Source organism: Nesoenas mayeri (genome assembly GCF_963082525.1).
Source record: "Nesoenas mayeri genome assembly, chromosome: 2".
Lineage (NCBI taxonomy): Eukaryota > Metazoa > Chordata > Aves > Columbiformes > Columbidae > Nesoenas > Nesoenas mayeri.
In genome coordinates, this window is record NC_137543.1 from 22,184,755 (window position 1) to 22,201,616 (window position 16,862).

A 16,862-nucleotide genomic window follows, 5' to 3' on the forward strand; every position below is an offset into this window, starting at 1 on the left:
CTTTACTGAGTATTTGAAAAAGCAAAGAAATAATGGCATTGCATACCCATATATGGATATGTTATCCATATGACATGCAAAACTAAAAACTGAAAATATCTCAGAATTTCCACATAAAGCATCAGCTAACATTTATACTCTACAATATCTTTGTATCTGTAATGTGCACTTTAATGATTGCACTGTAAAATATGAACTGTAAAATATGAATTAATAGATTATTACTTAATTACATACTATTCAGCTGTGTATTTAATAAAGAATATGAAAAACAAGTTAAATTTTCTGGTTTTCACTATGGTGCAATGTCTCAAAAAAATCTTTTTGTAGTTTGACCTCATCTAGCACCTAGCTATTAACAACGTTGGTTTAGAAGTCTGCTACTTCAGATAAAGCAACTGCTAGTGTGACATGATTTTTTGAAATGTAGAATGTGTATTGGTTTCAGCCACATTTAATTTTCCGTTAAATAATGGAAGCTGAAAGTGAAATGGTACCTTATTTAACATGCAGCAGACTCATGGTAGTGAATTATTTGGGCCTTTGCTGGTTTGATTATAGTAACCAGAATATCTGACATGCATTCGGGCATTGATTTTAAGATACGTTTTAAAAAACCACTTCTTTCAAAATCATGAAACAAACAAAGTGTTCAGCAGAAAATCTGTATTGACATGTGCTGATGAAATCGTCTCAACAATAGTGGTGTGATAGTCATGCTAGTCCTAGCACACCAAGATATCATCTCTGAAGATATTTAAACATAATGGAGAATATTTCTTTAAATAATCATGGCTGTGACTGCCTCATTACTTTAACACAGTAGATAGCAACTTTAGTTCTTTACAACAGAAACTGTGCCATAGTCATGATGAATGGATAGTGGACCCAAAGTTTAATTTGCTTTTTCTTTCTTGTTTCCTTGTAAGTGCCTAGTAGAAAACCATTTCTGCATTAGGAGTTTTCTCATGCATTTCCACTGCAAGAGTTAGGCATCTTCTGAATGCTCTGGCCTATTGTATCTATGATGAATTCACCATTAGCAAGTTCATGCCTCAGGAAGAGCACATCTAGGCTAAAGAACATAGTTAGATTAATAGTTGCTGAATAGTATCCAAGCTGGTTAGAGCTGTGGGCCTGAGTAGAATTTCCTTACATTGTCTTAGTGTTTGTTGTTAACTGCTGATACATAGTTCAGAAATTAATACATAGATTTAATTTTGGCAGATATCTTGGTTTTGGAATTATGCTAAGGTTCTAATTCACCTAATTATGTTGATAGCTTAAATATGAAACTCTGAGGTCAAATCTGGCTGTTTCCAATTTTTTCTCCACAATTTGATCATTTCAGTTTCCCATTATAGATAAAAGATCTTATGGAATTTGGAATTATATTAGGTCATAAGCATTCATATTTCTTACCATTACAAATATAGGCTATTTCATAAAGAATGTGGGTACTTGCAAAAAAACTCACATTTTGACAAAATTAATTAGTACATCTATTTTAAATATATAGGTAAGAAATTAACTTGATTTCCCACTTTGTGTTACCAGTATACACAGTACATTTTTGACATTTTTTATAATAGACCAATTGATACAAATTTTAACTGCGGCTTTACCCTACCAACAAATATCAGTATGTGATTTGCCAGCAACATTTGACATATTTAAAGGCCTGTTGTTTGAAATTACAATTATCTCAAATGAAATTTTTAAAAAGTCTTTCAGCTTTTTTTTTTTTTAATAATTTGATTTTCACTTCTAACTATGCAGTTTTGAAGGTATGTTGACATTGCTATTAGAATTGAAGTCATTAGACATTTCTGTATGTGGTTTCAGCTAACTCTTTAGTGCCATATACTGTAGAGAACTTTATGTCAAATTATGTAGAGAAGGAAGGAAAGAATGTTCTTACTCATATTCTCAGTCATATTTTAACTGAGCATGTCTGAAGAAAGTACTTTTTCAAAGTGTCTTTTTTTGCAAACAGCTCCAAGGGATAAATGGACCGCAGAAACAGCAAACCATCAGAGCCATGCGAAAGCAAAGTGTGGGTTTTTTCAGAGGTAAATGTGGAACAAAACAAGGATGACAAATAGAGAGATTATAATTATATACAAAGGTTCATTTTTTCCTCTTATCCAAACGGCCTCCAGTTCCAGCAGTTTTCAGTATCAATACCATTAAAGAGTTCCTTTAGCATTTGTGTATGCACCACTGTTTTTTTGTTATGTAACACAGCATCACAAATATGAAGTAACAAAATTTGAAGTCTAATAATCTGTCAATTCATAAAACCACTGTCAAACTAAAAATGAATATAAAACCTGGCAGTGGTTGGAAATAGTATTTTTCTCTTCAGTGTTGCCTAAGACAAACAGGCTTCAGAGACTGCATGTTGCAATAGAGGCGTACCTAGTCACCTAGTCACTAACCTGATTACACAGGGAACCACTCACCATGTACCAACACAAGAACCTCTGTATGTGTTTTGGAAAACACAGACAACATTTAAACCTGTGTTCAGAGATTCAGAGTACACCTACCAAGCACATATCTCTTCATCTAAAATGGTCATGTGTAAACGCAATAACCTCATCACCAAAAACTTTCTGACACTGTTTTTCTGACATGTTCTAAAAAATTAATTCTCTCTCTAAGCCAAGCCATTCCAGTAGAGGTTATTTGACTGAAGTGATGGGGAAAGATTGTGGTGCTGCAGTTCAGGCTGCCTTTCACTGCTATGCATTTATCTGGGAGACAGCAAGCAAACTCACACAGTGAACAAACCCAGGAGCACCCCATAAGGCAGGGGTGTCAAACTCATTTTCAGCAGGGGCCACATCAGCCTCACGGTTGCCTTCAAAGTGCCGAATGTAATTTTAGGACTGTATAAATGTGAAAATGAGTTTGACACCCCTGCCATAAGGCATATATAGGCTCTAAGGACAAGTTTATATCTTATTTCAAGGATGACCAGTCCAACATAATATTATCTCAAAAGCATTCTGCACTTTTCTTTTAGGGAAACAGCTCAGAAACCTTAAGTTATTGTCTTCTGTATGAAAATAATAGCCTCATGAGCTAAAAATAGCATTCTTCTTTTCTATAACATAAATGGAAATATCAAATAGTTTAATGTAATAATGAGGCATGTCTATGATCTATTAGACTTGTATACCATTAACATTCTCAATGATGAATACTTGATTCCTTTTCAATATCTTAGGTTTTTTTTCCCCTTTGACCTTCTTTGGCCAAATAAATTGTAAATCACTTGAATAGGTTTTTTTGTGTGTTTTTTGTTGTTGATGTTGTTTGTTTGTTTTCTTTTGGTACTCTTTTTTCTAACTTACCTAATTAGGAACAATTAATTATCTTTTTTTTTTTTTTAATCTTACATTCCTTACAACCATTGTCCATCACATTAATGTTCTTTTAAGACATATTCACCTTTTCTGTTCAACATTGCTAGCAAAAAGTCACTGATTTCCTAAATTCTTTGTAATACAGTTAGCAACACCAATTTTGTGCTTTGATGTCACTTGAAGAATAGCCTGCAATAACAATCTGTGAAGGTATTAACTTCAAATACTAGTCACACAGCACTCAATAAGATTATTAAATAAATCTGTATTACTCCTTGCCATATGTAATTATGAAATGGGACAATATCTAACAATCATAACTCTCTAATTATAATGTGCTGGTTTTCATCTTGGTATATAAAAAATGGGAAAAAATTCAAAATTAATGGTAAAAATCTTTCAATTTTCTCACCTGAAGACAATGATGTGAGAAAGAACTTATCAATATTTTTTTTTTTTAATGTCACAAAGGCTCTACCAAAATTAATCCAGGAAAATTAACTACATTAGCCACCTATTGCCTGCAATTCTTTTGTATATGATTAAAATTCATAGAGATTGCTACAGCTCTGCTCACTCTTTGGAAAACCACATTAGACAAAACAGTCATGGTAAGATGTGCCTCTATACACAAAGACCCCGATTACATTGTAACGCACATTGTTGCAACTTTTGTTCTTCTTTTTTCTCACAGAAATTCTTCATGAAGCTGAGAAAAGGCAAACACAGTGCTAGAAGGTACTTTCGTTATGGCTGTGAATTGCACTGTATCCAACAGGAGAATTGCATTAACAATGAGCTGAAATTACCCATTTTTATGCCTCTTTATTCAGCAGCAAAAATGACCAAATCTACCAGTAGATTTTTTTCAAGATATTAAGAACTTAAATAATGTAGTAATATCATACATTAAAATATTTTTATAAAAAAGGACAACTAAGATATTTGTCTCTTATATTGCACAATTTCTCACAGGTTTTTCAGATTCCCTCTTGGCAAAGATAAAATAACTTGACAGTTTTGTGAGCCTTGCGTGCACTGTAGATTTTTTAATGTATACCATGTAACCAGTGGATAAACACGTAAGGAAATGCTCATCTGTGGGATTAAGCAATTTTCCTATTTATTAAGGGAGCTACTGTGCTGAAGTAATTCACACTGATGAGTGCAGGGTACAGGTGTTTCTAATTCCAGTCAGATATTTACCTCTCTCTGTCCGGGGAGTAGTGGTCATCTATTACACGGTGTCTATCCATTCGGTTCAGGGTATTGTAATGCGCAGCAGTAGATCGAGTCCCTCGTGGTCCCTGATCCACATTCCGACTATGGATAAAAGACATCAGATTCTGAGTTCTGATTGCAGCTGTACCATGTCCCTTCATTGGGTTGTACAGACAATTATTAGCAAACGTGGTGGTAACAAGATGTGTTAGCTGACCTGTCTTTTGTATGCTTTTACTCTTACATATTTTTAAATCTTATAGTAAAAAAAATTATCCTACAGGAAAATGTGCTAAGTCCATGCTAGGTATAGGGGTTTTTTTCTTTTTTTCTTCCAATGTCTGCATGATCTGGAGATGAGAGGATATAATTTTAAAATTTTCTTTAAAAGGGTTAATTTTAGACAAAATTTCATTAGTTTTTCCAGATGAGTACCTTCAAGGAAAATTTCCTTTCTATCTGAAATGTACACTGTAAAGAATTTTCCACGAGCTCTTGAGCTTGGCTATACCATAAAGATGTAAACTCTAGTAATACCCAATGAGGACTTCTGGCTGCTACGGTAGAGTGCAGATTGCTGAAAACATTGTCATCTAAATTAAAGAGCAGATGCTTGTTTTGCACTGGAAATCTTATTCTGTAATCTCACTAGCATGGAATCTGAAAAAGACAGAACTGCTTAATTAGGTATCAGTGGTACACACAGTGCAGGCCTCATTAAAGACAACCAATCACCTTTACAGTTGTATACTGAGACCAAAGCTTTGCCTGTTGATTGTTTTACTCAGTTTAACCATTAATCGCTACTGATACACACTAGCTTCACTTTTCTGCTCTGTAAAACAAATCCACAAGAAGAGGAAGACAGAAAGACAACAGTTAGCTGTTAATAATATTTTTGTATAGATTTGAAAATGACAGTTTGCAGGCTTCCCTACACGCCAATTCCAATTTTAGACAAATAAATTGTTCTGCCTCCTGTCCTTTTGTGCAGTCTTCCCTAATGTGGGCCTCACGTTTTTTTTCACTTTTGTACCATTCAGTTCCTGTGTCTTTCCTCATCACTTTGTCTGTGCTTTTGGTACCTGTCATCCTTACCTTTTGTCAATTGCCAGTCCCTGATGAGCATTAAGCTGTATGTGTACCCTTCACTGCCGCTGTCATGCTCTTGTATTTTTCTGCATATAAGTGATATGAAGATGTTGCACTACACATAAAATTTTCCTTCAGCTCTACCTCATTTCTCATAAAGCATTTTTCCACTCTGGTTTTAATTACACCAAATATAGAGTTTACTCTGGCTAGCAAACTTTATGTTTGCCGTATTAAAAGCAGGTATAATTCTTCCACTCTACAACTCTTTCCTGCAATGTCTTCTCTGTATATGTTTTAACTACCTTATTTATAACAAAATGAGACTATAGCCTTTACCCAGCCATTGGACTCTTTCATGCACATTTGTACACTAAAATGCAATTGACAGGGCTCCTCTGCATTTCTTTGTTAACTTTTTTACTGTTCCAAACAACCAATTCTCATTCCTCCTCTCTGAATTCTAGTTCCTGTTTGACGCTTTTCCTCAGGGTTTCCTTTTGTTCAGATTAAAAACAAACAAACAAACAAGCAAAAACACCCATCAAAAAAATCCCCACACCTTTTTTTTCTGTTTGTAGTATTATCACCTTATTTTACTCATCTTTTCTTTTGACTTAAATATTTAAGCTTTCTTAAGCTCTCATTTGTTTACAAAACACCCTGACCTTCACTATCTGCCCACATAACCAAAACTCCTGCCTAAACTCTGATTATAAGCCTTACTCCCGAAAACTCAGTAGCATCCTGTCTGCTAAAATAACTTTCAGTAAGATTGTGTTATTGACGTGTTGTTCTAAATGAATAATTTCTTCTTTAAATTTCTCTATTATATCAGATTCTGACTACATGCTGCTTTTTAACATCCTACACAACCGCATTTCTACTGCTTCAAAGTGTTAGTACTATTTCAGTTCTATTTCAGCCTGCTAAGGGTGCCTTTGTCAGCCAGATTAACTGTTTAACAGAAAATGACATACTTTCTCTAATGAAAATTGTTCTGTAAGAAATGTTGCTTTCACAACATGTGTCTTCACTCCTTTGGGACGCTCTTGCAGTTGACAGAACGTGTACGGAGCAACTGAATAACAGGTAAGCAGGTGAAAATGTGGAATTTCAGGTGCTAATGGTAGAGAATAATGAGCATCCTACTAAATTTACAACTTTTCAGCCTAGCCAGTCTCTATAATCACCACCTTCTTGCTTTTTCAAATGCGCCCTTAGAAAAAGCTAAACTTAATGTTGTGAACAACATTAATCCTGTGTATGCCACAGGATCAACTCTATTCTGATATACAGAGAGAATAACAGCCCATTAAATATATTCGCTGAAAACATTACAAGTGGAGTAATAATTTATTGTCAGCTACTATGCAACATTTATTAACAAAGTCCAGTAGAAGGACTGAGCACTGTGAAATGGTTTCTATGAATGATGGAACCTGCACTTCTGTGGCCCAAGAGCTCCTGCCTGCAGAGGCATCAGTAAGTAACTGGAAGACCTCTGGGCGTGGGCACATTTACTGCAGTCAGAACATGGCTATAGCAGCACATGTATAACAAACTCAACTCAACAGGGTGCAAATGTGATTAACAATGCTCATAGCCTTGCCAAATACACTCAGATTTTTCATTAGAAATAATAATAATAATAGAAAAAACGCATTTCTGTAACCCAAGGATTATGCCTCTTTTCTACAAGCTCTCAAGTTCTGGCAACCCAGTTTGCTGGGCTCAACAAGTCCTCAAAGAGATGATCTGGTGTGTGTGTGCAGGGAAATATATAAATAATGTATTTGAATGTGACAATGTTGGAAACAGCTGAGACCCATTTTTCTCTGTAAGTCTAAAATTGTATTTAAAAATGTAGCTTTAGGAAAGTCAGGAAGCAAGAAACATTTCATACACATAAATAAATGCAAAATTACATGAAAATGAAAAGAAGTCTTTTCAATGTTAACCAGTGTTAATTACTAGCTTGGATAAAAGTTCTCCCCAAAATGAACACAGCATTCAAGCACAAACACACACACACACACACACACACATAAAAGAGCTTTTGCTCAAATTTATGTCTACATCCAAACCAAATAGCCAATTATGTAGACAGAAATCAGAAATTAGAATAGGCCACTGTTTCTACTGTTTATGTCTCATTTAAAGTCAAGCTGTATTTACATATGATTTTATGTTTCAAGTAGAAATTTAAAGATTCTACCTGTTACATGTCTGCGATTATATGGGATAATTTGGGATCCTAATACCTCACTAATGCAAAAGGATATAATTTAGTCTATATCTGTTCAAGGAAATGGTAAGTAAACACATAATTGAGAGAATATGAAGTCAAGAGAATTTTAAGCTAACAAAAAGAACAATGATAACAGAAACGAAAGCAGAACATGAGAGAATCAGAATGGCTGTAGAAGAAAGGCATACACACATGTATGTGACTGGTAATATTGGATATGAGATATTCAGTATTAAATGGGAATAGTGAATATTATGGACAACAAAAAAGCTTCCTTAATTCTATGTAGACAAAAGGGTTGAAAACAACCATTGACAAATGAACTCTAAGAAAATGTCAAACCATCATGATGCAAAACATGGCACCTTCTAAATAGCTCTGGAAAATGAAAATGAGGGGAAATATTTTTCTTTCCTTAGATTGGAATTACTGATTTTTGATGAAAAGACAAAATTAGATGGGTCTTTGCACATCAGTGTAATGTACGAAAAAGCACTATTTGCTTTACATAATTTCATAAGATCTAATTAATTCATTGACATTTTGAAAGTCTGGAGATTCTTTCCAGTGTTGTTACAGGATTAATACCACTGCGATTCATATACCTGCACAGTTAAATAACAATTTACCTTTGTGGAGGAGGGACACTGGGAGACCACGATCTAGTCCGTCCTATACTATCTCCTCGGTGAGGGGACCCTGATCGAGAGCAATGATTAGATGACATAACTTGTTCTGGCACTGATAGCGTTGAACTTTGAAGATCTCTCCCATTATGTCGATAATCTAAAAAGAAATGCAAATATTGAATGAATCTGAAATGGTATTTTTTAATTTCCTACCATACCTGTGGCAGTTAGAAGCATCATAAAAAACTGAATTTGATCAATAATGTTATCATGTCTTCTTGTTTTCTGTAATAAAAAATACACATGCAAAGTTGATTCCTCTGGTTATGCTTAATTTAAGTACAACTGTAGTTCCTATAGTCATACTTTAAAAGTATAGAAATAAATTACCATGCACCAAACTGAGGATTTATAATAATCAAAATATCCAAATATATCATTCATTTATGGTCAATATGATGCATTAATAAGAAAACTAACAAAACTGACTTTTTTTCCTTAGAATAATATACAAAACTGATTATTGCATTTTCTAATTAAAATTGTATTGTAATGCTTGTGTATCATGTACTTCAAACAGAAACGCCCACACTTAAAAACTAATCCAAAATTCAGTTCAAAAATTTGGGATAGGAAACTACTACGTGGTTAAATATAGAATTTGCGTTCAAAAAATATTTGTGTTTCAGAAGCAATTAAAGAAATAATGACTCAATGACATCAGATTTCACCCACGGGTCTGAACTTAAACAATATGATTCTTTCACAAATATATGCCACACAGACACCTGCTGAATTCCTGGAGCTAATCTTGAATCAGGGCAACAGAACACATAAATCAGGGGTGTCAAACTCATCTTCACCAGGGCCACATCAGCCTCGTGGTTGCCTTCAAAGGGCCAAAAGTAATTTTAGGACTGTATAAATGTAACTACTCCCTCAATGAAAATGAGTTTGACAGCCCTGACATAAATGGTCTAAGAAAAATCCTTCCCAATTAGAATAGCTTAAAAGGCCACCACATGGCCATTTTACATAAGGTTTTAAGAAAAATCTTTTTAAAAAGCTGGATGTATTAAAGTGATTGTCTGCATCAAATTGAAAAAGACGAATTCAGTGTCCTAGGGTACAATGCCATCTGGGGAAAAAAAAAAAAAAAGATGGCAGATCTACAGCAGTTTCAAAGAAGTTTTCACTTATTTTTTTGAATACACAATGATAAGAAATGGAAGAATTGCAAATCTTAACCTGATGACAATGTTTATTGGAAATAGGTCTCCAAATAGCTCCTGTTGGATACGTCAACTGATACACTTGACTTCTGTTCTGAAGACAGTAACCATGTCACAAATATTTAGAGATCCACCTGGCACTGGAAAAATTCTGGCTCATAAAACTGCAATTCTTTTCCCATGAGAAGCTTCTGAGAGTCTAAGAGTATTTGGTCTTCTACACCAGATTGTTCATAGTTTCCTTCCTGGAAAATATTTGGTAACCATCTAAGCAAAACCTCATTAATTCAGTCCATTTTATGGTTCCAAGAATATTTGATACTTTCCACCAAGTATCCCTACTCACTGTATGGCTTTAGGACCCAGGATATATATGGACCACACTAATTCATAAATAACCTCTAAAAATAGCACATCATCATAACACAACATTAACATAACGATGCTGAGGATCAAATACTCCCTCATAACTTTGAGGCAATCAAGTCATTACATGTAGTCTCAGTTGAGAGCCAGTACTAAACTACAGACTTTTATCCCATGTACAAAATACACCTATCAGCATACACACTGATACAACACAATTCTGGGTGAAACCACCAAAGGAGAGGCAGAGGGAATTTTATCATTAAAACAAGATGTTTGTTATTCACTGACCAGTCAATTGCAAAGATACTGGTATAACAAAGGCGTTCTGACATCTGAAGAAGAGAAACAATGTTTGCTTTAATTAAGAGGAAAAGCCATAAAGTCTGGTGGATAAAAAGGAATACAAGCTTAGGCTAGTTTAGAGGACTCCTCTCCCATGACAAGTTAAAGGGGAAATTAGCTGGAAGGAACAAAGTGAACTGTGATCAAGGCCAATACATAAAGAGCCAGCTCTTTTTTTGTCTTTTTTACCAGCTCACCATGTAAATAGTTTGTTTTGTCTTTCATTTATTGCCCAGTGTATCCTATAAATATTTTAGACTTGTTTATCTACATCAGGTGTTGTAACTGAATCTTTTAATCTGAGCTGAATCTTGATACTTCTTTCCTTTAGTGCAACCAGTTATCAACAAGGTATTCATCGGCCAAGGCTACCCCAATCTACTAAGGGGGCAGTTAACCACACTCCTGAAGACATCCACTGGAGATGGAAAGCTGGCACCACAGGGTCAGCAGTGTTTCTCAGCAATTGGTGAACTTTCTAGAACGTGGCAAGTTTTCAAGGTAGCCTTCAGCTCTTTTTCTCCGTAGAGTGCGTCACAGCAAAATGAATATAGTATGAAATAATCTTAATGCAAACACAATCAAATTTATTGTGTGAGGCACAGCTTGAACAGAACGTTCACTAAAGGGTCAAGAAATTTCACCCTTGATATATGGACAGTTAGTAAAGTGTAGAAGATACTTGAATGAAGTTTTTGCAAGCCAGTCTGGAAATCAGTAGACTCTGCAATTCTGCAATTGTACAATTCTTTAACTAAAAGAGAAAGAGCTAAACTAACAGCTGAAAGATCAATAATGTTAGAATTAAAAAAGCAAAAAAAAAGCAATGACAAGTTTCTTAACTAAGAAAATCCATGAGATATTTGCCAGTTTTATACACTAAGCAAATATTATCCTCAATACAAAAAATAATGCAGAGAACTCCTTCTCATTGATAAAACCAGCACTCCTAGAGAAAGCAGGGAAAGGACATAGGAGATATTTTAATTTGCCTGCAAGCTGGAAGAACATGAAATGTACTGCAGAGAACAGAGAGGCAGGAAAGCTAGGAGGATCATTTTGCAGGTTCTTTGAAGACTCTGGTCAAGATGTCACCAAAAGAAGAACTACAGGTAAGAAACAGGCAACCAAGGGAATACAAGAGCCCCATGAAAAGCTTTGCAGACCCATCTGCTACCCCAGGAAGCAGAAGAGCTATAAGCAATTCTGAGAGTTAAGACCACAAGTGAGAGCTCTGCAGACTGTTTTTGGATAGACTGGAAGTTATTTTCTCTATTCTTAAGTGTTATTTTTTTATATTTTACTAATTTTTATTTATGTTATATAACATTAAGACAACAAGCTCTGTGTTTCACAGAACTCACTAAAAAGCATTGTGTACAGAGTAAGAAATGCACTGAAACAACCAGCAGTTATTATGCTACGATATCATACTACATAGGGAAATAAAATAGTACCCCAAATCCATATTTTCTACACAGAAGCCCAACTGAAATTGGAATAATTTAGAAAGGCTTGGGTTTTTACTATGTCAATAGGTGATTAATTGCAAAGAACATCCTTACAATGCAAAACATATATTTTCTAATTTCACAGTGAACAAATATTCTGTCAATATTTTCATTAAAAAATTGAAAAATCTGGAAAATGACTTGTCAGTTGGGTTTTTTTAGTTATATTAATTGAAAAGTGTAGTAAATAGTAAAAAGAAACAAACAATTTCCTAAAAATAATCTTCAAGTGGCAGAAAGGTTTTAATCTTTAAACGACAAGTTGATACACATGGGGAAAATTGGTATTTATCTCCACTAAGTCATAATCTGAAAACACATAGGTGAATAGCAAGTTATTATGAGCTTATATATAATGAAACAGAAAATATTATTTATGGTACAGGTACACATGACAGAATATTGTCTACTATTACCCTAAAAATCCATATTTATATATATGAAAACCACAGAGGTGAGTCTTAGTATTCTGCATATGTGGGGAGAATTTGTAGCATTTGGAGAAGAAAATCATAATGAAGAGCAGTAACATGAATTAATAGAAAAATTATATTAAAAAAAAATCTAATACTTAAATCAACAGTTGTATATAATATTTGGTATGTACAGTGGGTGCCAAAGTACAAGGGGAATGAGTGATAGCATAAGGTGTTCTACTTGAATAAACATACTGAAAGGCAAGGAATTCAAATAATAAAACAAACAAAAAAAAACCCCTACCGTGTTTAAAAAATTCCTAGAAATGAGAACTAGTAAATCAGAATAATTGAATATATTAAATCTGTGTACATATACATATTAATTACTTAGAAACAAAAAGCCTCCTCCAGCTCTAACTTGTTATTGTAGTTGACTACTTGCACAATGTTGTTGCAGTAAATTAAAATATATGACTATCTAATTAAATTGTCAACTATAATCCTGATCAAAGAATGTTTTACATTAAATTGGAAGCACATATGCAATGCTTTCTGGTAACTGGTAGTGCTTCCTTATAAAAAGTTCAAAAAGTAGGAACTATCAGTGCTCCTAATAGTTTTGCATCAACAAAACTCAACATGTTAAGCTGAGTTTGAAGAATTAGATTCATATTCTCTACTGTATAAATGCATGAGGAAAATCAGGTATTTCAGAAAAATGAACCAAAAAATGACATGCTGTTAACACAGCCACGTAAATACAACTTGCAGAAGATGCCATGTTTTGAACTTAGTTACCAGCATCGAGGATGCTTCTATCCACTCAGGATCCAAAGCCCTGCATTTTCTCCTGAAAGATTGTATCCTAGTGAATTAAAAAAAAAAAAAAATAGGGATAGGGTGAAAAAGGGTTTTTTTTTTCATTTCCTGGGAATCTAAGAAAACTGCAAGGCTCATGTAGGAGCCAGCTGACTAGTCACTCACACTATGCCAGTTCAGAGAAAAAAGCATAATCATGTACAAAGTTTTTTGATCCAAAAGCTAAGAGTTTAGCAAGTTTCTTGATCAACTTTGGACTTAAGCAAGTGTGCCTAAAGACAGCTTTGGCAGATCAAAGAGTTTGGAGTTACAGTATCACTCCCAAAGGCACTTGGTCCCAGTATATCACTGTTTATTCATCGGTCTTCAAGGTTTTATATTTGTTTTAAAACAAGCTTCCTTTATTTGTAATAATGGAGATTTTTTTTAAGTATTAGTTTTTTATGAAAAATGTCATTGGTTTATTGTTTTATTTACTGTTTTATTTTTACAAATAAATGATGTCCAAGCTTCAGGACCAGTTTAATATTTATTTTACTTTCTGAACAAAGAGATCAGAATCGTATAGTTAAAAGAAGAGTTAATTATACCTCTTCTTCTTTAGCATGTGACCACTGCTGTTCCAGAATGAAATGGTTGTGCTTGAATCACAGCACATGTTGTGTGCCCAGTCAGTGGGATCCACCATGTCATTATGCCACCTATGCACTGATTTTTTTCTCCAGTTGAAACCAGATGAAAAAGATGGCACATACCAGACTCCACTTTAAGATTTCACCTGGTGCGGGTTTTCAACCCAAAATCTGGCAAGTATAAGAAACCACCTGGGATACAATGGGATACAGTAACAATATAAAAAGTACCTAAGGTGTTGAAGAATGAACTTCACAAAATAAAAGTATATTGAGCCTATACCGATACCAAAATAATTGACTCAATAATCTTTTACATGTTTACTTTTTCATTGAATATTAATGGCTTTTGTTGCAATTACTATTTATCAAATAAAATACTTCCGTATATAGGAAATGTGTGCCTTTCATTGACACATGAACTTCAGAGGAAAGACAAGCAGTCTGTGATTACTCTGCAGCCATGAGAGATGCAGAGAGAGCAATGGGCCAGCTCCCCAGCTACAAAGCTTCAGGAAGATTACAGTAACACCAAGCTGACATGGTACGCCTAGCACCAATCCCTACAGCCCAGAAGTGGCCAAGACTCCAACAAACATGTTTAGCAATCAATGCTGTAGCTCTTCTAACCCCCAAACAGACTTTAAAGCTGCTCTTGATAATTGATTGACCATGGGATATGAAGTGGTAACTCTGGTACCTCTAATTTGAGAACTTCTAATAGAACGTGAGAAGCTTTGCTTGCCCAGGGCTTGAAACATTCATGCCTCTCAAGAGATTGATATTCTCAATTGAAAGAGGTATGATTTATCTTCCAATTTAAAAAAACATTCCATGTCCTGGAGATAAGGTTAGAGAAAGTAAAAATATCTTATTGTGGAAAGAAATTATAGACAGTAAAAACAGGTCATAAGTGCAACTTGACCAAGGAGCTGCTGTTGAGAAAAGCAGATAGTTATTTATAGCAGTAGTAAAAACAGGATAAACAGTCAATCTGCTTGCAGCTATAAATATAAAGTCATTACCACAGAATCAAAGGCTCTGTAACTATAGAAAGCCTCTTAAATCAACATACAGAGCACACAGAACCTGATAATCAGTATAGAGATAATCAGCAATAAACAACTGTGACCTGCAGACTCTTAAAAGATGGCACATGACAAAGGTATCTGCAATGCCACCACCTTCTTCTTTTCATGAAAGAGTTTCATTAAAAACTATGATACACATCAAATGAGGTATTTTACAAGGCTCACTAAACATAACTTCTGCTGAGCTAAAGTTTTAATTTTATCTGTTTTAAGAGAATATGAATACATGAATACTTCAAGTATTCATGCACACATTACAGCTGCACTGTGCTAATATGCTGTGCAGGGTATATGCACAGTAAAAACTAACATTAATGAACTGTTATCAAGTTCTGCAGCATTTAGGAACAAAATTTCAGAGAATCACAAACCTCCAAGTATTAGTTTCACATCAATAGCACTAAAATAACCCTGAAAAAAAATAAACACTGAAAAATACTAATGAAGCTTTTAACCTATATGTCTTGCTGCATTATTGACTTGAGAGAAATTCTTCGTGTTAAAAGTGTTCTAGAAAAATGATATTAGAATTGCTTTTCATCACAGGTAAAATAATTGTCTTGCTTCAGACATTGATGCTAAGTGGCATTTTCTCCACTTTAACATCTGTACTTGATTGAGGCGTCAAGCTTTCTCTTTATCAAAAAATTAATTTTTAACACTCTCTGTGGCTGGTCTTAGAACAAGCACTAATTAAAAACAATTATATAATCAAGTTGCCAGAAATGCTTAACATATCAAGATTTCACACATGGGCACTTTGGAGACAGTTCAGGTTTTTTATACAAATGTGTTCAGCTTCTGTGCTGACTTGAACATCTAAATGCAGATTTTGGATGTCCTCTGAAAAAGTACTGACAGTAAACGATACTACTGAATTACTAGTATCTGAATACTCTATAAATTGAACATACACTCTAGATGGATTTGGGGATTTTTTTGCATCAAAGTATTATTCTACAACTATGGGAAGAATTAATATATAGTGAAAAAAAATAGAAGGAACAACTAGTTACTTTCTGCGCATTTAACTCAGTTCCTCAAGAGGTGTTTCTAGTTCTACTGCACTAATTGTCTGTATGGGCCTATTACACTTGAGACATTTTTTTTTATTATTAATGTGCATGAAGAGAGTTCCCACACAGTAATAAAACAAAGCTTGCTGAGTTTTCAGCATTGTCTCTACACCCAGTATGACATACAAAGCTTGAAAATACCACAGGTGCTACACAGATAATGTTTCTTCTTACTGAAGTACTCATCCAGGTATATTTTCTGCTGTCAAGCAAGTATCCCAAATTAACCTCCTCTTGACACTTTTGATTGGAATTTATCAGTCCTTTTATCGAGCATTGCCTTCTTAGAAGTGCTCATCACCACATTTGTAACTCACCCCAACCAGGCTTTCCCTTATGTGATGTGTCTGTCATGAGAGCGTCTGACAGGAATGCAACTTCCTTGCAGCATTCCATAATCTATTAGGTGTCTTTGTCACACTGTAGATATTAGGACTGTGGTAGAACATGAGCTGACATGCTGAAACATACTCAGAGAAGAGAATACTACTGATAATTTGCAAAGAAAACTTGAATTTAATTACAACTGTACTTTCAAAGTGGAGTGATACAGTTTATATTTAAAAATATAAAACTAGGGGGTTTTTTTAAATGTATTAATTGAGAGATTTTGATGTTTGAAGATGTTTCATCAGCTGAAGAAAGGATATATGTATTTTTAATAGTAAAAGTATTACCACACTTTACCTTTGATACATTAAAAATGAAACTAAAAATACAAGGAAAAGATTGAAGAATGATAATAAAAATTCCTCGTGCAGAGGAATGGACATTGGCATAGAATAAAGCATTTGTGTGTGTTGT

The 16,862-nt window shown here is 34.4% G+C and overlaps 1 protein-coding gene across 29 annotated transcripts in view; it reads right to left on the reverse strand.

Annotated features, from left to right (window-relative positions):
* Positions 1-16,862, reverse strand: part of RIMS2 (regulating synaptic membrane exocytosis 2) — a gene marked incomplete at its 5' end in the record, with an annotated part of 469,329 nt that overhangs the window by 156,624 nt on the left and 295,843 nt on the right. For all 29 annotated transcript variants that reach the window (XM_080338798.1, XM_080338791.1, XM_080338813.1 and 26 more), the window contains 2 exons: positions 4,581-4,697; positions 8,568-8,724. In XM_080338798.1, the coding sequence (XP_080194924.1) occupies positions 4,581-4,697; positions 8,568-8,724 (274 nt within the window). The remainder of the gene's footprint in view (positions 1-4,580; positions 4,698-8,567; positions 8,725-16,862) is intronic.